The sequence below is a fragment of the Grampus griseus genome, assembly GCF_964374135.1.
Source record: "Grampus griseus genome assembly, chromosome: 8".
Taxonomy (NCBI): domain Eukaryota; kingdom Metazoa; phylum Chordata; class Mammalia; order Artiodactyla; family Delphinidae; genus Grampus; species Grampus griseus.
This window is the reverse complement of record NC_139002.1, coordinates 49,525,273-49,547,805: the sequence shown is the minus strand read 5'-3', so window position 1 is coordinate 49,547,805 and position 22,533 is coordinate 49,525,273. Positions and strand designations below refer to the sequence as shown.

General features: G+C 41.1%; 1 protein-coding gene across 2 annotated transcripts in view; it reads right to left on the bottom strand.

The window, feature by feature from the left end:
• Positions 1–15,349, bottom strand: part of PRCP (prolylcarboxypeptidase) — a 72,499-nt gene extending 57,150 nt beyond the window's left edge. For both annotated transcript variants that reach the window (XM_082660181.1, XM_082660180.1), the window contains exons 1-2: positions 15,317–15,349; positions 13,628–13,816 (exon numbers count right to left, since the gene is read on the bottom strand). In XM_082660181.1, coding sequence (XP_082516307.1) covers positions 13,628–13,801 — 174 coding nt within the window. In that variant the 5' untranslated portion in view covers positions 13,802–13,816; positions 15,317–15,349. The remainder of the gene's footprint in view (positions 1–13,627; positions 13,817–15,316) is intronic.
• Positions 15,350–22,533: the final 7,184 nt, after the last annotated feature.

Genomic DNA, 22,533 nt, shown 5'->3' with positions numbered 1-22,533 from the left:
CTCTCCAAAATCACCCAACTTGCTGTTAAAAAGAGAATTGAAACTCCTCTTATTCCTCAACTTTATTAATGTGTAATCTGGATTTCCTTAATATAATATGACTTCCACAACTATCTCTAAATCAGACCATAAATTACGAAATCTTCTATCTATTCCAGAAATACAGCTATTACAGAGGCAACATGGAGTATGGGTTCTGATGACACAAAAGCTCAGTTTAAATCCTGGTGTTATCATTTATCAGCTATGTGATCATGAATAAAATTACTTCATCTCTGAGCCCTCTATTCCTCTGTAAAAGAGATGTAGTACCTTCATGCAGGGTTTAAGATAATTATATGAAGAGCACATATGCAGTACCTGTCACAAGGTGAACATGTCGTACTATGGTGAACAGAGCAGTGCTCTGTCCCAGCACCAACTCAACACCAAGTTATGTTCTTAAAGTCAATGAAAGCTTCAAAGAAGGAATACCCACATCATGAGTGTGTAAGTGGAAATAGTGACAACACTGACTTCACAGTGTTGATCGCCCACCTCCTGCCTCATCATCTCTGCCCCCTGTCCCAGTCTTACTGACCTCCTTTCAATTCCTCCTACTCTTTCCTAAATTAGTATGTTGTACATGATACATCCTCTACCTGGACAGAAATCTCCCATCACCTCCCTTCTCCTTGCCAACTCCTACTCAGCTTCTTGTCTCTGCTTTAACACCATTACTGACCAGAGGAAGCCCTAATACGCAAGACTTAGGACCGTACCGTAGATTCCGCAGCAAACTACTTCCTTAAAACACACATCACACTTGTAATTACTTGTCACTATCTTCTTTCCCACTAAACTGTAAGCTTCATGATGTACGTTTTTGTTTTCCCCTTATCCCTAGCTATTGACACAGTATATGGCACATAGGGAGAGTTCAATAAATATTTGTTGAATGAATATATAACTGTGCTGCTTTACTCTATAAATGTTAGCTATCATAACTTCTGTAATAGTTATACTTTCACACATATAAATTGTATCATATAACCAAACTGCAGGGCTGCTCTGGGAAAACTTCCTAAAGAAATCTGACTTTAATAAATCTGCCTTATCTTAACCCCACGTGGGCAGTCCTCACAATACAAGCAGCAAGAAAGAGATCATGAGCCTGACAGAGACAGGTCAGCTGCTTCTCTCCAGTCACAGCACTGAAGGGCAACTTGGAACTAACTGATTCATACACAATAGACAGCAAGGATTTACAAATACACGTAGTTAATTAGCCGCTGTTTACAAATGAAAAGCCAAAACCATAAAAAGTACTCCCTTTACTTTAGCTCTCTAATAAACAAAGGCAGTACACAGCCACCACAGAAGCAGCTTTTAAGGAGATATTGTTCCTGATACATTCATTCTTCACCCTTCCCCTAGCCCACATCCTCACACAAAGCAGAAAAAACAGGGGCTGCGGCACTCCCTCCCACGACTCCTTCTATGTAGATACTTTGGGAGAAGGGTCAGTACAGACAACCAGCTTCCAGATCATCCAAATAAGAGGATGAGAACAAGTAAGCCTGTTTTTATTTGCCTGGCTTCCTACCTTCTTCCCCCAAAGCCTTTTAGACAGTTGAGAATCAAGTTTCCACACTCTTTCCTTCCCTATACATACACACCCCTTCCTTACTGCAATGTGCAGAGAAGCAGAAAAAGGGAAGGGGGAAGATATAGATTCAAAAAACGTTTGTGCAGATGACACTCTAAGTAAAAGAGCGTGCTGTATGCTGTGGAGGGGTATGGATCCTTCAAGACAGGCTTCCTGCTTTAAAAAGGGAACAAAAGGTTTTAACACAAGGCTAGAGTAAGACACATGCCATGAGAGAAGTACAAAGAAAGATCTGACCAATCACACACTTTCTGGGCGATTAAGAAATGGCTCCTGGAGGAGGCAGTGTCTGAGATGGGGCTTAAAAAATGCAAGGGGTTGATAAAGGAGGGAAGGGCCAGAGAAGAGGCATTCCAGGCAAAGGGACAATGTGGATTAAAGCATAGAAACAGGAAAGAAATGGGCATGTGTGGAGAACAGATTAGCAAACTGGAAAGGTGGGTTGCAGCCAAAGGGTGGAAGGCCTCAAACATACAGGATTTTGTTCTTAATAAAGCAAACAATCAGGAATCATTGCAGGTCCTGAGCGGAAGAGTGGTTTGACTGGAGGGGAGGTGATTAATGTGGCCCATGGGGACTGCAGTGGAGGGGGAACTGTAGGTTGCAAGGAAGGCCAGTTAAGAGACTCTTCCAGTCCAAGAAGGCAGTAATAGAAGCTGCAACAAAGCATGACGGCCATACAAGTGAAAATAACAGATATACTCTGAGAATAGAATCAACGTAACTTGTTGTTATAAAGAATATGGGAGAAAGAAGAGCCAAAAATACCTGACGTTTCAAGCTTTAGGGACTTTATACTTTCTGCTCCCTCTCTGATCCAGTGTCCCTTCCTCAGGGAAACCTTCCTGAGATAAGCCTTTCCCATCTGCTGTACCCCATATTTACACATACATATCACCTTGCTTATTTCCTTCAAGGCAATCATTACAATCTATAATTATCTTATTTATTTAATGTTTATTTGCTTACTATCTACTTCCTAACCAGAAAATAAGCTCCACACGAGCAGTCCAACTATTGTCTCAAGAACCATGCCTGGCATATATGTAGCCCTCAATAATTTTTTTAAAATGATAATAGCGCCACCAGGAGAAAGTCACCACTTAACCAGATAAGTCTGGTTTTGAGTTAGAACTACAGATCCAAGTAGAAATATAAGGAGGCAGATGAGGTAGTAATTAAAACGCAGTTGGTGCCTCAGTTTCTCCATCTATAAATTGGGGATAGCAGTACCGAGACCTCGTGAGGTCACTGTGAGAATTAATTAGCTAATATATGTAAAGTGTTTAGAACACTGCCTTGTACATAGTAAGAGCCCAATAAATATTTTCGATTATTACTATTATGATTATTCTTAGAGAAATATGCCAAAAGTGAGACAGAGACAGATCGATCTACAATTATGGATTTGGGAATGATCTGCAAAGCAGCCATGAGAGGAACCATGGGCTCCTATCTGTGAAAAGCACAGATAGGAGGGGTTGGAGACTTAGGGAAAATATATGCCTTGGTTCTACTTAGGTGGCCTGAATTCCCCCCCGTCTGTTTGAAACATGTACAATTCCTCTGGAAACCTTTCTTCTTTCCTGTCACCCTCTTCTCCCCTTCCTTTCAGTAAAACCTTAGGTTGAAATGGGGTTATAAAGGGCCATTGTTCTTTTTTTCCTCTATCTCCGCTCAAATGAGTTCTTCATCCTTGTTTCAGCTGTGTATGGAAGATAAGGATGTAAAATATTCAAGGAAAAAATGGCAAAGCAGCCATAGCCAGGCAACGAAAGAGAAACAAGAGTAGTCTGAGCGTTTACCCAGAGATGTGGTGCTGGGTAGTGCAGTCTGGAGTCCTGAGGCCCAGGTTCTGACACTGCCACATACTGCCTGTGTGAGCCAGGACAGGGCAACTGCTTTTTTTTTTTTAATAATACTCTTTTTAAATGGATTATAAAACAATGCAGATTCATCACAGATAATGTGAAAAATACAGAAAAGTATAAAGAATAAAATGAAACATCACACATCTTTCCACCATTGTTACTATTTTAGTATATTTTCTTCTACTCTTTCTCTGTGCAGCTATAAACATATTGTTAAACATATCTGACCCTCTCAATTGGTAGTTGATTTTTCTCTCAAACCTCTCCCACCACTGGGTCTGGAGGTGGAATAGGTATTTCCATTGTTCCTAATTCTTCCTCCGTCTTCCCCAATTCGCTACCTTTAAATATTATGTCATCAAACTATAACACCCCACTACCCTTCTCACTACAATCATCTACTGACCCCTGGTTCACTTCCCTTCATGCCTTGAAGATTTTAGCTCCTTGTTCACTGTCGCTCCAACATAACTCCTTTCAAAACTCTTAGTGATGGGATTCCCTGGTGGTGCAGTGGTTGAGAATCTGCCTGCCAATGCAGGAGACACGGGTTCGAGCCCTGGTCTGGGAAGATCCCACATGCCGCGGAGCAACTGGGCCCGTGAGCCACAACTACTGAGCCTGCGTGTCTGGAGCCTGTGCTCCGCAATGAGAGAGGCAGTGATAGTGAGAGGCCCGCGCACCGTGATGAAGAGTAGCCCCTGCTTGCCACAACTAGAGAAGGCCCTCGCACAGAAATGAAGACCCAACACAGCCAAAAATAAATAAATAAATAAATAAATACTTACTAAAAAAAAAAAAAAAAAACTCTTAGTGACTTCAGTACCTTGGCCCTTTAGTTCCTTTTGCTCCTCTCCTCCAAGGACCTTGTCCTTCACCTACCTTGGTCACTAACCCATGGTCAAACCCTAGACCTTGTCACTCCCAGTAACTGTAATCCTGCCACACCCTCAATTTTAAGCATTCTACTTCCTCTATCTTTCCAGCTCATTCCCTCTTCTACTATGATTCTCCAAATCCTTCAACCTCACATTATCCACCTTTTCACTGTCCCTCACCCCATCCTCACTCACCTCCCTACTTGGCTTAAATTCTGTGGTCCATAACTCCTTTGCATACACCCCTCAGCTTCCATGTCTCTCTCTCATTTTGTTTTACTCATTTGGCAAAAGGGCAAAATCCTAGTTGAAAAGAATTCTCCACCAACCCCACACCCATACCCAAGAAACTAAATGTAGCTATAGAAACATACAGCCATGTCATGTGGTCTTACTAACTTGCATGAGACTTCACAACGGCCCTGCAGTCAAACTCTATTTCCCTAGTTCATTTGCCTTCCTTCTCTACTAGAGGAGTATGTACATTCTCTCTCCTCCTCACTGTCCTCATCCCCTACTACTCTCTCCCTTGGGCACATCCCTCCAGCCATACTGGCCTCCTTGCAGTTTTTCCCATCAGGCACACACCTACCTCATGGTTTTTGTACTTGCTCTTCCCAATGCTTTTAATGCTCTTTCCCCACTGCCTAGAATAGTGCCTGGCACATAGTAGGCACTTAAAAAAAATTGAGTAAATGAATCTGGAAATACATTGTACATTCAGTTTTCCATTTTGTTTTTTTCACATCATTAATTCATGACTATTTTTCCACATCATCAGATATACTTCAAGACCATCATTTTTAACAGGTAATAATATTCCATTTAATGGATACACCACAAATCACTTACAATGATATATTTACAGTGAAAAACCAGTAGATTTACAAGTAGGATATTTTGGATGTTTCCTTCTTTGATCTTTTTGAACCTTGGTAGTTTCACATCTAAAAATGAGGATGATATCTACCTCACAGGATTGTTGTAAAGACTGAATGTGGAATATAAATAGATACAGAGATGTGAGTTTTGTTACTACTGCTTACAACATAGAGGCATCATGGTGTCAACTGAATGAAAGGTCATAGATCTTGGAAGCAACAGATTAAAATATAACTCACAATATTCTCCCTTAATAGCTTGATCGAGACATTTAGCCTATATGAACCTCAATGAAGCCATCTATTTTTAAAAGTGATTGTAATAATTAACCAGTATGTAAAAGATTTTAGCATAATATCTGGCCCAGATTAGATAATCGATAAATTTCATTGTTCGCTGCTCATAAACAATAACTAGGACTTTTCTTAAATTGTGAACTAGAAGAAAAAAAGATTTTTATATATTCCCCAATAAAATATATATTATCAATGCAGAATTTTCCTGTTTTGATGGACAATTATCTAATACCTACAAAGCACGAGTAAGATTTTTTGTATAAATCTATATATTGTTTGTTTTATTAAAAAAAAAAGCAAAACAATTATTATTATTTTTTTTTGTGGTACACGGGCCTCTCACTGCTGTGGCCTCTCCCGTTGTGGAGCACAGGCTCCGGACGCACAGGCTCAGCTACCATGGCTCACGGGCCCAGCTGCTCCATGGCATGTGGGATCTTCCCGGACCGGGGCACGAACCCGTGTCCCCTGAATCGGCAGGCGGACTCTCAACTACTGCGCCACCAGGGAAGCCCCAAAACAATTATTTTTAATTACTGAATGACAATATGAATAAATTAATTCCCTTTTTTATTATGTGCTTCAATGTGTACATATATGTGTATATGTACATATATATGATGATGGTAAGCTGAGCAAGAAAATACTAAGTAGACCAGCCTCACTTTAGGGCTATTTTTTGAAGCAATCTGTGAGCTGCAGCCATATATTGGGTTGGCCAAAATGTTCGTTCGGGTTTTTCTGTAACATCAAATAAATGCCAAGACGTTACAAATTTATTAGTGCTTTTCCATATTTTTCAGATACAACTTAAGTATGTGCTATTGGAATGGTCAAAAAATGTAACGTGAAGTCCTCCAGGATGTAATCATCTCTGCCTCCCCAGGACCTAGCCTGGTGCTTGAAATATAAAAGGAATTAGATAAACATTGAGTAAGTGCATGGGTAGGTGAGTAAGTGACTGATTAAGTATGGCAGTCTTTAGTGCCTTCTCTCCTTCTAGGCACTCCAGAGTCAATACTTTTTGTCTCCCCACCCTGTGGTTAGAGAAAGCAATGTAACCTGTTCTGGCCAATGACTTATGAAAGGAAGTGACCTATCATTTCCAGGCTGGAGCATTTACATGCTAGCAGAAGCCTTCTATGTTCTTTCTCCACTGCTACATTGATCGTGAAAGCATAAATTGAGAGGAAGCCTCTATCAGACCCTCAGTCTCTAAGTGAATGTAATGAGCAGAACCCTCTGCTCACCTGAATGGAAATACACTGTGAGCCACAAATTTCTATTGGGTTAAATCACTGAAATTTTGGAGTTTTGTTACTGCAGCACAACCTAGCCTATCCTGCTTACTACAACAAGCAGGGTAATGACATTCATTTTAGAACTCATGAGTTTATTTTTAGAAAAACAAAATGGTACAGATAAGTGGTTTACCTTGAACATGTAACTTAACCTCTCTGTATGATAGTTCTCTCACCTATAAAGCTGGACAATAATAGCATCTACCTTGTAGGATGGCTATAGGGATTAAATAAGTGAATGTCTATTAAGTATTTAGCACAGTATCTAGAGCATATAAATATTTCAATAAATGGTAGCAGATTATTATTATTATTAATGCATTAGACACTTATGCACTGCATATTTCAATTTACTCTCCCCCCTTACTCCATATTCATTTTAATTTATAGCCAATTTTTTCTATTCAAAAAATCTTTATTAAGAAATACTATGTAGAGGGTACCATGCAAGGCACTGGGAAGGAAAACAAATAACACATATCATCAGTTATTCTTCTTACCTCTGATTCTTCTTTCTTCTCCAATCCACCTTCAACCAAGCAAACTTTAAAATCATAAACATAAATACAATGTTCTATGTTATAAATATGGTATCAGTGGGAGAGCTAATTTTTAATTTAAAAAACATTTTACATGATTTGAGTCTGTATCTTATTCAAAGTTGACATGGAAAAATTGTTTAGGTCTGATTTACCGAAGGCAATTAATGGGTAGGGCAAAAAATAGAACTTGTGCTTACATCTCCACAGCTCCTGATATAATGCCCTATAGACAGGAGGCAGTTGTGAACAGAATTACAGATGCATCAGAGATCAGCAGATCTAATCTTCTTATCTTACATATTAGTACACTGAGATCTAGAGCGAAGCAATTTGCCCAAGGTATCAATATTAACACAAGTTAGTGGCAGGGCTGATACTAGCACTCAAATTTTGAAAATGTGTTTTATGTGGCTAAAGCACAAAGTCCCTGTATGCTGAATGGATACAAACATGACAGTACAAAATCTAAAATTTTTGCTGAAATTACATTTTAGCATTAACTGATAAAATATTCAAAACTCTTCTATCAGAAAGACAGGTTAGATTTAGTATTATTATCAAGAAGAGATGGTATTTGCAAAAACCTAAAAGGATACATTTATTATCATATATTTTCCCCTCCACAATTTACCAAAACTCAAAATAGCATAGAAAAAAAATAGAAATAGCTTCAGATGACTTTCTTTATATATCAGTCTTATGTGAAAGAAAATGATTTCAAGTGAGGAAAACAATTAATTTCTATGCCTTATTTACAAGTGTACTATATTATATCCCACTGGTAAAAAGACACATATGTACTACTTATGTAACAGAAAAGAATTCACAAAGATTTTCAAGAATAATTATTTTAGGTATGACAAGGAATGACTTAAATATTTTATTCTGAGTGGAGAGGAGGTAAGTTAAAAGCCATATTAAGAAACTGCAAGATAAAATAAAAATAACATTTACCATTTACTGAGTGTTTACCAAGTGATCTAAACTGTGCCTGATAAGCACTTTACACATATCAGCTCATTTCACAAGAAGTCTGTGAGATGAGTAGTATAATTATCCCTATTTGGCTGATTATAAAAATGGAGGCTCAGAGTAACTTGTCTGAAGTTACTCAGGTAGTGTTAGAAACAGAATTCATTCTCAAACCTGTATGGTATTCAAGCTCTATCAAGTTCTTAACCCTCCATAATTCTGATCACAGTCAATTCATCATATCTAAGGGGTGGACTACAATGACCCCTTCTGACAATGATTCTGTGAGCGAAAACAGAAATCAGTTCAGAATTCACATAATATTTGTGACGGTATGCTCCAGGCCTCAGGGGAAGGCCATCAACAGATGAACCAATAAGAAAAAGAGAAGAAGGGAAAAATGAAAAGAGGACGAGGAGGAGAAAAAGCAATAGGCCCTTCCAAGAGGCCTGACACAGCTCCATTTTACTAGACATCAGGGCCACCATGACAAGAAAGGGAAACCCAGAAAAGGAATTGAAAGTAGAACTGTAAGGGACATACATAAATCAAAATAGCTTAGTCCACTGTGATGGTCTCACAGTAGATAAGGAAGGAGCTGTGGGAAGGCCCTGCAGGAGTCAGCAGCCATGAGTTCAATGCTGGGCCAAGATGCAGAGCTCTCACATAAACACTGCTCAGTAGTTAAATAAGAATAGTTGAGTGTAGATGACTGACCACTAGGTTTCTAGAACAGACATTACCACAACTGTCAGCATCTGGATCAACCTGAAAGGTATAGCACTACAGAGAGTGTGGTTTTAAGAGAGAGCAGGGGAGGAACCAGCATTTACTCTATTAAGTTCCTTAATTTCCTAATGTTCCAGGCACCATGCATGTGCTTTCCTGAATTACCATATTTAACCCTCACAACAACCTTGGTAGATGTAATGGTGAATTTTACATGTCAACTCAGCTGAGCCATGGTGTCCAAAATAGTCAAACATTTTAGATGTTTCTGTGAAGATGTTTTTTGGATGGGATTAACATTTAAATCAGTGGACTTCGAGTATAGCAGCTTCACCCTTCATAACGTGGGTGGGTCTCATCCAGTCAGGTGAAGGCCCAAACAGTAAAAAAGACTGGGGCTTCCCTGGTGGCACAGTGGTTGACAGTCCGCCTGCCGATGCAGGGGACACGGGTTTGTGCCCCGGTCCGGGAAGATCCCACATGCCACGGAGCGGCTGGGCCCGTGAGCCATGGCCGCTGAGCCTGCGTGTCCAGAGCCTGCGCGTCCGGAGCCTGTGCTCTGCAACGGGAGAGGCCACAACAGTGAGAGGCCCGCGTACCGCCAAAAAAAAAAAAAAAAAAGACTGACCTCTCCTGAGCAAGGAATTATGCAAATTGACTGCCTTTGGATTCAAACTGCAACTCTTCCCTGGGTCTCCAGCGCACTGGCCAACCCTGCAGATTTTGGACTTACAAGGCTCACCAATCATATGAACCAAGTTCTTAAAATTAATCAATCTCTCTCTGTGGAGAAAGATATACATAAACACACACACACACAGACACATCCTATTGATTCTGTTTCTCTAGAGAACCGTGACTAATTCAGTAAACACTGATTTCTACTTTCACCAGTGAGGAAAATGACAGCCTGAAAGGACTCATTCTCCTTCCTCACTACATCACATAGTAAAATGCCCTCAGGATTCACATTCCAGTCAGAGGGGCTCGGGTGGGAGTAGGAGGGTAATGAAGAGCAGGGAAACCTCATAACCACAAGCCATGCATCCCAAGGAGCCTTTTACAACACTGGCATCACACATGTACCCAGAGCCTTGATGTGCCCGAGTGATGTGCTTATCCTTTGTCTGGTCTCCTGATTCAGTTATTTTGGATAAAAGATATCAAATATTCCTACTAAATCAACAACATTTGAAGACGCTGAAAGAAAAGAAAATATAATTGGTAAAGAACAGAATTAAAAGATAAAAAGAAAAATAAACAAAAAATGATTTGTGTCAATTAAATAATGGTAGACTTTGCTTTGTTTGGGTTTTCATTGGATAGTCATCCATTCACTCTCTCAACAAATATTTATTTTGTACTTTATATTTTTATGGGCTCTTCTGGGTACTGGACAGTGCTATCTAGCTGAGGAGACACATACAAAATAGTACATGTGAAAAAAGACCAACTAAAGTCAAGAAAGTTGACATTTCAGCTGGGATAGAGGTATGAGTTTAACTAGCAGAGAAGACGGATGGTATTTCAGACAGAAGAGGTGACATTTCAGCTGGGATAGAGGTATGAGTTTAACTAGCGGAGAAGAGGGATGGTATTCCAGACACAATTTCTGACACAGTCAACTTCAATTCTATGTTCTATGTTGCTAAAAGTATATGTGTACAGGGAAGGCGCGGGGAGGCGGGGGCCTATGGCAGGATATGAAGCTGAAAGACCAGCTGGGGTTATGAAATGAGGAACAATACCAAGGACTTGGCCCTTCATTCTGCAAGTAATCAGAGTTATGAAGGAGGGTTCAGCTTTTTTACCAAGACCATTCATGGAGCTTATGTGCATATAAGGACAGCTGGGAATCGCTTGGTCAGCTGGACAGATATAACCACAGATAAATAAAATTATTTTAATGTTTGATGAAAATTAAACCTTGAATAAAAACTACACCTTAGGGGCTTCCCTGGTGGCGCAGGGATTGAGAGTCCGCCTGCCAATGCAGGGGACACGGGTTCATGCCCCGGTCCGGGAAGTTCCCACATGCCGCAGAGCGGCTGGGCCCGTGAGCCATGGCCACTGAGCCTGCGCGTCCGGAGCCTGTGCTCCGCAACGGGAGAGGCCACAACAGTGAGAGGCCTGCACACCGCAAAAAAAAATAAAAATAAAAAAACTAAACCTTAGTTATAATAACTGTTTATTATTAAAAGGCATAAAAGTATTTCATGTGCTCTAACTAAAAAAATTAAAGTTGAGTTTACACATACTTTTCAGTCCCAACTAAAAATCTATGGTCCAGAAAAGTTGGCAATTACTATAAAACCATTATTATGCAACAAATACATATGTGAAAGTTTTTCTCAAAAAAATGAAATAAAACTCAATTGGAGTTGATGTAAAGAAAATTATCATGGTAATAAAACATTTGTAGAATCTGTGTCCTAAAATATGAACTAAATATAAACCAGAGGGCAAAACGTGGCTAAGGCCAGATCTTATAAATCACCAAAAATGGAAAAAGAACTGGCCTCAACTTATATATCTAAAGAGTGAAGTGGTCAAGAAAGGAATCCACAGTGAAGGAATATAAATTAGGACCTAAGAGATCATTCAGTCTCTTCTACCCTTTCATTCCCTACCCCGCTTTTCTGCTGATAGTTCTCTCTCATCATTCCTAAAAGGATTGTAGAGATCTTCATTCCAATAGTTCCCCTTCAATTTCACTTTAATTATGGAACTCTGCAATATCCCAGTATATAAAACAGATAAAAACATAAAGTTCAGGCTGAAAGAGGTCAGGGAGAGAGGGAGTTCTGGGGTACCCTAACTTGGATTCCACTTGGGCCTTCCCCATCCCTTTGAGACAGCTCCATAAAGAGCCCTTAATTTTCCTCAGTAAAATGTGAAACACACTGGTCCTTGTCCAGATCTCTCAATTTACAAATGAGGAAACTGTAGCCTAGAGAGTTGCCTAAGAAAAAGACCCCTGTTTCCTAGTACTCCTGCTAAAACTAGAATGCTTTCTCTTCCTCATAATCTCTAAATTTCTGGGTTAAAAACAATTTCTTACAAATTATTCTATAAGTTCACACCATCCCTCTATCTCAAATTCCTATTCAGAATTCATAGGTCAGTAACCATGAGTTTAATAAGTGCCTACTTGAGGCCAGATACTCTGCTAGGGACATGTGATCTGCTCTCATTTAACCATCACCAAATCCTCTGGAGATCTAGAAATTGGGCACAGAGAAGTACTTGAAACTTCCCAAGGTCACAGAGGTAGTAGATTGGAATCCTGGTCTATTTGACTCCTAAATCCAAACCTCAGACTCTTGCACTTCTAATCCCAACCTTTCCCAAATCTTTGCCTATCTTTTCACAGGCTCCCAGAAATACAGAACTGTAAGGGATCCTGTCATTTCACACAGGATGTACTTCTTCATCCAGGCTTCTCAGGGAATACCTACCTCATGCTTCAGCCAAGCACAAAGGCATTATGCCTACCTTAAACCCCTAAACTCAGGCTTCAGAACTATAGAGATGCTCACCCCCACCCCCCTCCCCAAATCTTGAGAAAATCCTACAACTTCTTTTACAAGTGTGAGCTACATATATGTTCAGTTTCACGGAGAACAGGGAAGGTTAAAAACTCTAAATAAAAGGGCTACACGGGGCTTCCCTGGTGGCGCAGTGGTTGAGAATCCGCCTGCCAACACAGGGGACACGGGTTCGAGCCCCGGTCCGCGAAGATCCCACATGCCGCAAAGCAACTAAGCCCGTGTGCCACAGCTACTGAGCCTGCGCTCTAGAGCCCGCGAGCCACAACTACTGAGCCCACGTGCCACAACTACTGAAGCCCGCGCACCTAGAGCCCATGCTCCACAACAAGAGAAGCCACCGAAATGAGACGCCCGCGAACCACAACAAAGAGTAGCCCCCGCTCGCCATCACTAGAGAGAGCCCGCATGCAGCAACGAAGACTCAACACAGCCAAAAATAAAATAATTAATTATTTTTAAAAAATAAAAAAATTTAAAAAGGTCTACAAAATCAACTCTGAGCTGAACATGAGACAACAGGCTGGTAATTTAGGTTGAATAAATACTAGATATTATCTAATAAGATATTGGAAGTTTGAATTTAGGGGCTGCTTTGGGACAAAGGATGACTGTCACCTTGAAGTAGGTGCCAGAGTTGGGATTAAATAATTTGAATTTGGCGGGAGGCCAAAGGAGTTTTCATTAGGGTAGCCTCTGGAAGCAGAAGGCGTTGGAGTCACTGCTGTGGCCAATCACAGAAGAGAGTGTAGAGCCAGAACTGATAATAAATCATTGGTAATGGGAGGACAGAATTTAAACAGACTGGGGACCTGGGGCCACCATCTGTAAAGTGTAAGCCAAAGTTCAGACAAGTCCTAGGCATTAGGGGTCCGAAATTTCAGGTGAGCTCTGGTGCCTGGGAACCACGAAGCCAGTCCTCGCCACCCGCTCCGCCACCCCAAACCCCTTCCCCCTTACCTTCTGTTGGATGTAGTGAATCGAGTACTTCATGGCAACAGCGGGACGGGATCTGAAGCTGGTTGACAAGTGCAGGCTGCTGAGGGCCCTCAGGGCCGGCGGTACGGGTGTGGCGGCCCCAGGAGTCAAGAAAGCCAGGAGCAGGAGCAGGAGCAGGAGGGAGCGACGCCCCATGGCTCAGGCTGGCTGCTGCAGAGAGGGTAAAAGGGAGACTGGCAGATGCGCGCAGCCCGAGCCGGGCCCGCCCGCAGCTCCCCCCGCGGCAGACAAGCTCCTCCTCCCCGGGGGAAACCCAAAGCCACACCCCGCCCCTCAGCAACTCCGCACAAACCCGGGTCGCCCAAGCCATACAGACCCCGTCCCCGTCCCCGTTCCAGAAGGTGCCACCAGATTTTACTTCTCTCTTGTACCATCCCCTCTTTAGAGTCCACCTTTATTCCGGTCGCACTCTAATTCCATTGCCACAGCCTTGTCCTCCACAAATTCCATATAATAGTAATAATATCGATAATAGTATAGCCAACTAAAAATTGGTACTTGCCATCAGCCTCTACAAGGATTAAGTCACTAGCCACTGCAGCCTTGACCTTCAACACACCCTAAAAGGAGTTCAGGGTGATCAAGAATGAGGCACTCTGTGCTCTGGGAAAAACTGGCAGGTCAGGCCTTTCAGATATAGTTTCAGGAGGTTTTATGAGCCCAAATTCTTGCATCTTCTCATATCTAGAAAAGCACTAAGATCATCAATGGTGACATCTGCTCCTTGTGACTAGCAGCTAGCCTCTGCCAAAATGTGTGCTTGACTGTGCATACCCCTTTCACTAAAATCATATGTAACACTGACCTTCCCCCCTACCTCTTTGGAGCAGCTCCACAGAGCTATCTGAGATGCTGTCTCTCGGGCTCTAGTCCTCATTTTGTCCCCAATAAAAGTTAACTCACAACTCTCACTGTGTGCTTTTTCTTTTTTTCCCAGTGGGCAGTACCATGACAATATATTGATGGTTCACTACAGCACTAGGCTTAGTGGCACACCATCTCATCTAACTCAACCATCCCACCTATTTTGTGGGTCCTGTATGATTGTTATTCCCATTTATAGCTGAGGAAACTGAGGAAACTCGAGAGGTGCTGGGACTTGCACTAGGTCACTCAGGAGGCGGTGGAGCACTGGCTTCGCAGACCGCTGAGTGTGGCTCCTTTGCACCCCACCTCCATGATGTCAGCCTAACCACCTCCTATGGTACTCTGTTGGTGGGTCACCCCAAACCTCCGTGTAGCCCACACAGGCCATCCCTCACCGACAACGGAGGTCGCCCGGCAATCCCACTAGATCCAGGGCCCTTCTTCCACGTTACGCCTCCTTTCTTCTTCCGGCAACCCGCAACCGCTTCAAGCCCCGCCTTCCCCTCCCCCCGCCCCCCGGCAGTGCCATCCCTGGCCGGCAGAGGCCCCTTTTGTCTTCGCGGCTCCCCCAGCACCCACGTCCGCTTCTCCTTCCAGTCAGCCCGCTGAACCCCGGTCCAAGGGGCGCTCCCGCCCACCCCCACCCCTTCCTGGGGTCCCTACGCCCAGCTGGCTCAACGCTACCCGAAAACCAACTTTACAGACTGTACTAGTGCTCCCCCAGTCGGTAAAGAACCTTCGTCAAACCCTGTCTGACAAAAACGGTCATCCGCAAAAGCTCACAGGCTGTTGTGCTAAATCTCCACCATCGGCGGCTCCTTCTTCTGATTGGCTCTGAGGAAGGACGGCTATATCGTCACTTCCGGCGGAAGGAAGCGCGGGAGATTCGATTGGAGGGCGCTCGTTTTCCGCTGAGTCTTGTGGATCTGCGTCACTGTGCTTCGCCCGGGCAAGGATCCCCGTCCTGTGCCTCAGGTGAGGAGCTGGGAGAGGAGGTTCTCGGGGAGCAAGGGCCGGAGACTCCTAACGAGACCCTTAACGTCGTTCTGAGTGAGACTCAGTGCATTTTATGTTGTTTTTTCAGGAGTCAGTCTCTTCTAGAAAAGGGCGGTTATGAGCGTAAAAGAGTAAGAAGGTCAATTATTTTAATTTGAGACGGTGCTGCTGCAGTCACTCAGCTAGCTTTTGTATGTGCCATCAGGTGGACACGGGTGAGCGTCTGGAACCGGACATACAGGGAGGAAAAGGTGCTACTTGCGACTTTTGAGGTGCTCGGAGATAAGTAGGCAGCTGGCTTTTCCAAACTGCTTTGACGACCCAGAGGGAAAGAGCTTAACTGAGCAGTGTGCTCAAACCAGAAACTTGAAAGTTTACTTTTTTTAAAAAAAAATTTTATTCAAGTATACTTGATTTACAATGTTGTGTTGATTTCTTCTGTACAGCACAGTGACTCAGTTATACACATATATTCTTTTTCATATTCTTTTCCATTATGGATTATCACAAGATATTGAATATCGTTCCCTGTGCTGTACAGTAGGACCTTGTTGTTTATCCATTCTATATATAATAGTTTGCCTCTGCTAATCCCAAACTCGCAATCCTTTTCTCCCCTATTCCCCCTCCCCCTTGGGAAACTTGAAAGTTTTCTAGGTGCCTTTCTTATCTCTCACATCCATCCAGTCGTACCAGCCTCTTGAATATCTCAGATCCATACACTTCTCGCCACTTTTACTGTCATTACTTTGGTTCAGCACGACTACTACATAACTATGCCAGTAGCCTCCCAGCTGGTTCTTCTTCTTTCAATCCTGTTACATTTCAATCCAGACACCACATTGGAGGCTGATAAAGCACAAATCTGATCTGGCATGCCCCATTAAAAACCTTTCCTTCAGCCCCTCCTATTTGCCCTCAGGTTTGAGTTTAACATGGTTCACAGGGCCCTTCTTGTCTTTCTGAGTTCCTCAAATGCACCATTATCCCTCACCTCCAGACCTCTTCTAAATCCCATCACCAACACAGCTAATTCTTACTCATTCCTTGGGTCTCCGTTTATGAAGCCTTCTAAGTTAAGAAGCCTTTCCTAACCCTGCAAGATTGGGTCACAAAGCACCCAGTAGTTAGTTACTCATTCTACAGATAGTTTTTAAATGCCTCCCTTCTCTGTTCCAAGAACTGCTAGGTACTAGGATTACAATGGTGACCAAGATGTGAGATTCCTGTTCTTTCTTTTTTTTTTAATTTTATTTTTATTTTTGGTTGCATTGGGTCTTCGTTGCTGCACGCAGACTTTCTCCAGTTGTGGGCAGTGGGGGCTACTCTTCATTGCAGTGCACGGGCTTATTGCGGTGGCTTCTCTTGTTGTGGAGCACAGGCTCTAGGTGCGCGGGCTCAGTAGTTGTGGCGCACGGGCTTAGTTGCTCCGCAGCATGTGGGATCTTCCCAGACCAGGGATCGAACCCATGTCCCCTGCATTGGCAGGCGGATTCTTAACCACTATGCCACCAGGGCAGTCCTAGATTCCTGTTCTAATGGAACTTAAACCTTTTATGGGTGGACTTAAGAAGAGTAAAGTGGAATTTGTTTGATTTGGGTTGGTCTGAGAAGGCCTCTCTGAGGAGTTGACAGTTAAATTGAGACCTAAAAGACAGCCATGCAACAGAAGAAAGGAAGAACATTCCAGAGTGAATAGGTTATGCCAAGACCTTAAAGCAGGAAAGAGCTTGGCATCTTAGTGTTCAAGAACCTAAAAAAAGACCAGTGTGGCTGGATCATGTTCAGAAAGAACAGTTTTATGAGATGAGTCTGGAGAAATGTTCAGGGACCAGATCACACAGTTAGGATTCTAATACAGCAGCATAAGCAGGAGATGATGGTGGTTTGGATTAAGCTGGTGGTAGAATATACTAGGGGAAGAGTGAATGACGGTTCTTATTTATTTATTTATTTATTTATGCTGCGTTGGGTCTTCCTTGCTTTGCGTGGGCTTTCTCTAGTTGCGGCGAGCAGGGGCTACTCTTTGTTGCGGTGTGCGGGCTTCGCATTGCAGTGGCTTCTCTTGTTGAGCATGGACCCAAGAACATGCGGGCCTCAGTAGTTGTGGCACGTGGGCTCAGCAGTTGCGGCACACGGGCTCTAGAGTGCAGGCTCAGTAGTTGTGGCGCACGGGCTTAGTTGCTCCGCGGCATGTGGGATCTTCCCGGGCCAGGACTCGAACCCGTGTCCCCTGCATTGGCAGGCGGATTCCTAACCACTGTGCCACCAGGGAAGTCCCAGAATGATGGTTTTTAGATGCGGAAATAGACTGAAGGGTGTCAAAAAAGACTGATGAATGTGATGTGGGACTTGAGGGAAAGAAAGGAATGAAAGATGACTTGACTCCTGGGTATCCGGCTTGAATTACTAGTTGGAGAGTACTGCCATTTACTGAGATGGAGAAAATTACTATTAAAGAGGTTTGAAAGGAAACTAACAATTCAGATTTTTTTTTTTTTTAGCCTATTAAGCCCTGAGATGACTATGAGATATCCAAATACATTTGGCTGTCAGATAAGCAGTTGAGATATGGAAGTCTGGAACTTACACATATTGTGTACCTTTGTGTCACTTTGTTGGTAGTTCTACATTGTCTGTCTTAGCCAATAGATTATAAATTCTTTGAACAGAGAACCTGTTTTTTCTATCTGTAACCCTGTTCCCTTCCCCATCCCTAGAATAGTACTTTACCTATCATAAATGCAGTGGACAAACTGTGCATTATACTCACTAAGATTTTCCTGGCTAATGTTTTAAAAATATTTTTCACCAGTATTTCTCCAAATAAAAGAGGTTTTGTCTGATTTTTGCTTATTTAATTTTCTTATCTCCTGCCTGCCTCTCCCCTTTCCAGATTTTTCATGTTAACGTCAGAAAATCATTTCTCAGGGACTTGTTATGACTGCCTTTAGAAAATTAGACAAAGTATGTACCCTTTGAGGAGACCATTAGTTAGTCTTAATAAAGCAACTCAGAATACCCACCCTTTCCATAGCTGAGGACTCTGTCCTGTAAAATGTGAAACGGGAAATCTGAGAGCAGCAAAGTGACAAAGATTTTCTTGCAAAGCAAGAACAGTTTGGGAAGGAATGAAGAAAGGGAGAAGAGTTAGTCATATCTCCTTTTCTGTATGCCATTAGAAGTGGGGAGTAGTTTTTTAAAGGAGTGATTTCATCCTTTGGTCACAGCCTTGAAACAAATACAAATAGTTTTTGTGAAGCTTGAGCAAACAATGTAATGGACTAGAAAGACTGGTGAGCTACTCATCAGAAGGTATGAATTCCAGACCTGATGCTACCTGCTTCTTGACCTTTAATTAGTTACTTAATTTCTCTGAGTGGATCAGATAATCGTATAAGAGAGAGAACTGTAAAGCATTCAGAAGAATTTATGAGCCCAACCAGGTTATAAACTTCATTAAAATAGAATCCACATCTTACACTTCTTTTCACCACCCTCCCCATAGGCTAATTCACATTAAATACTTAATTAAATTTTTTCTCCATGATCTAACACTTAAGAAGAATTATTCTAGTAGACCAATTATTTTGGATTTTCTAATCTAGTCCAAAGGAGGAAAAAACTGTATCAGTGTGTGTGCATATATGAGCGTGATTTTTTTATAGGCTATTAAGTTACCTTCTAAAAACTTGGTAATGAGGGAATTAAGCTGAAAAGCCTTAATAGTAGTTTTCACGTGTAGGCAACGTAAGCCTTATTTGGAAACTTGTGAGACATGCAAATTCTCAGGCCCTCATCCCAGACTTAATGAAATCAGACTCTGACATTGGGGCCCATAAATCTGTGGTTTAGCAGTCCCTCCAGGTCATTTTGATGCACACTAAAGTTTGAGAACCCAAAGCATCTCTAGTGTGAAAAGGGTGCATCACCTGTGTTAGCATGATTCCATTAAATATTTGCTTCACCTAATGCCCCTTCTTCAAGTAACTTTGTTTATAATTTAGCTTAATATGTTTTTTTTTAACATCTAGTTTTATCCAAAAGAAGATATGGGCTTAAGATGAGTTCCTTCCTTGTGACAGTAATTTTTTGTGATAAATTAGTAAAGCATCTTGGATTATAGTTCATCTCCCATGGCTAGAAACAGAGAAAGCAAGTAGTCCAGAGTATTCCATGTTAAATTAAAAATGCACTATAATATGTCCACCTGGACCCAGCATATTTTCATAAGCATAAGTCTATCAGAGTCTTCAGTCCTGGACATTGACTTGAGCAATCTCTGGCCGTCAAAACAGCCAACTGAGGTCCTAATTAATTCCCTAACATTTATACTTTTCTCCCTCTCTCTCCATCTCATTCTCCTGTTTCTACTTCTATATGTGAGAGATTAAGAGGACCCAAGGTTTTTATTATATTTATTGATTTTTCTAATTTAAAAAGTAATACATTTATGAAATATTTAAAATATTTAAATAAGAAATATTTAAAATGGAAATAAAAATCACCTTTAATCTGACAACTCTGAGAGAAAGTACTTTTTAAAAGGAGGTTATCTGTGTGCCTAACTATTCTCTTTCTCCCCATCCCCGCCAAGCTAAGACTAGATCAGTCCCCTTGTTGTATTTTCTCATGGTATTCTGTACTTTTTCTTTATAGAATTTTCCACAATTTCAGTTTTTTGGTGTGATTATTGGTCACTATAAGTCTAGTGACCAGGTAGGGACCTTGTATATTTTGTCCATCTCTTATATTATTCCTATCACCTGGTATTTATCAGCTGTACAATAAATGATTGATACATAAGTAAATATATTGGACTTATTAAGTTGGAATATGGTTTGCTGACCGTGATGGAACTGAAAGTAATGTAATGCAATATCACCATCCTTCCCAATAAAATCAAGAAGAAAGATAAACTGCAATAGATACCACATATGGAATTGTTCCTAAGTCTGTGATCATGTTTTCCTAACTTTAATATTCGCTCATTCCTGATGCTTCATTCAGTTATCCATCAAACATTAATTCAACATACTTTAAGTCAGGCAGTAGAGAGAGAGGCAAAACAAACTAGATGACAAGAATCATAAGGAAATACTATGAAAATAACAAAAGGAATAACTAATAGTGACTGTCTAAAAGGATCTTATTGCATTTTTTTCACCAGCCAATGAATGGAAAGTCTTTTAGCCATTTGCTGGAATTTACCAAGTGAAACGCAAATAGTAAAAATACTTCAATGACCTTTTTCATTTCAGTTCTCAAATTTATTTATTTCTCCACTAGAGGGCAGTAAACCCTTAAATAATGACAATTTAACCTTCCTTCCTTTAAAAATAACAGCAGTTAGTGCTTGCACAATTAATTTAGAAATTAATTCGCAAATATTTCTGCTTATATATGTTTTTCATTTATAGGTGACATGATAGACCAGGTCTCCATCTTCATGAAACTTTAAGATTAATGGGGGTAGAACCAACAAAAACAAGTAAGCATGTATCATCTGTTATATAATTTTCATGATTGCATATATCACGAGCACGATTAGTACCATGAAGGAGTAAACTGTGTGATATCATAGAAACTAAGAGGAAGGAAGTATTTACCTGAGATGAAATGGGGCTCTCTAAGGGGTAACATTAAAGATTGAAGGATGAGAATGAGCCAGCTATTTGAAGTACTGAGGGAAGAGCATTTTAGACAAAGAGAAAGGTAAGCACAGAAGCCTAAGAAAGATTATTTGGTGTGTTTGAGGAGCAGAAAGAAAGCTAGCATGGCTTGAAGTGCAGTGATTAAGGGGGTGAGTGGTACAAGGTGAGGTCAAGGAGGTGGGGCTAGATGAGCTAGGGCCTGACAGGCATTGTGAGGAATTGAGGCTTCATTCTAAACTGCAAGATTTTAATCAGGTAAAAGACGACATTTTCAGGAGGGAGTTTTGCCCTGTTTTATCTCTCCTAGCTCATAGGCAGGTGTACCACCTTGTTACACCCTACCCCAAACTGGATTTTAGAGGAAGTGTAGAGGGAGGATGCCTTTGCTGACATACATTCCATCATTTGTTGCATTGGTAAAAGGAACTTGAGGTAAGTAGCACTAAAAATAGCAGTGTTCTCTGGCCTTTTCTTTCTGCCTTTTCCTTGTATCCTGTATCACCTCCTCTACCTTGTCCTTAGAGATTGCCATGTAGCCTAAAGTGACAGCCAAATCTAGGAAGACATATCTGCTTTTGGTAGAACCTTATTAGTCATGTATACCTAAGGGTTCAAAAACAAGGATAACAACAAGAATTAAGCAGAGTTAGATTTTTTTTTCTATGCCCGCTTTAATAACATAGATCGGTGATTTATGTAAATCCATTTATCTATAATCTTTGTACGTTTCCATCTTACTGCCTTAGGTGGCAAGATTTTATTTTCACAGGAATATTTTGATTGGTAGACAGGATTAGAAACATTTTAAGATACCCATTCCATAATCACATTTCTAAATTCGTGATCATCCTCAGGAGGAGCTATACCTAAAAGATTCTTTTATGATTTTGAAACTGATGACTTACACTTTGTCAAAATTTGCTGATGCCAGTCTCAGAAACAGTTTCACCCATTTGCAGAAATTGAAAGCTTTTGCCATGTGTTTACAAATGAAAATTTATTGGTATAGCTTTATCTTGAACATGTACAGAGATTTTTATTTCAGAGCATTTATATTATGCTATAAATAAGCTAATCAATTTTAAAAATTTTGATAAACCAACATTTGAGTTTTTAAAAGGAAAGTATAAAAGAGGCGAACTGCTATTTTATTGTTTTACTTCTCTGACGTGTTTTATACAAGGCTCATAAAGCACTTTGAACTCTCATTTGACCATGCAACATTTTTATTTTTCTATCTGTACACTCTAAATTGTCTTTTTTTCCCTCTTCAAGCTGTGTAGAAATGTACATACTGAAATCTAATGAAGTGATTTTTTTTTCCAGCTGAAAAGAACTATTTCCCACCAA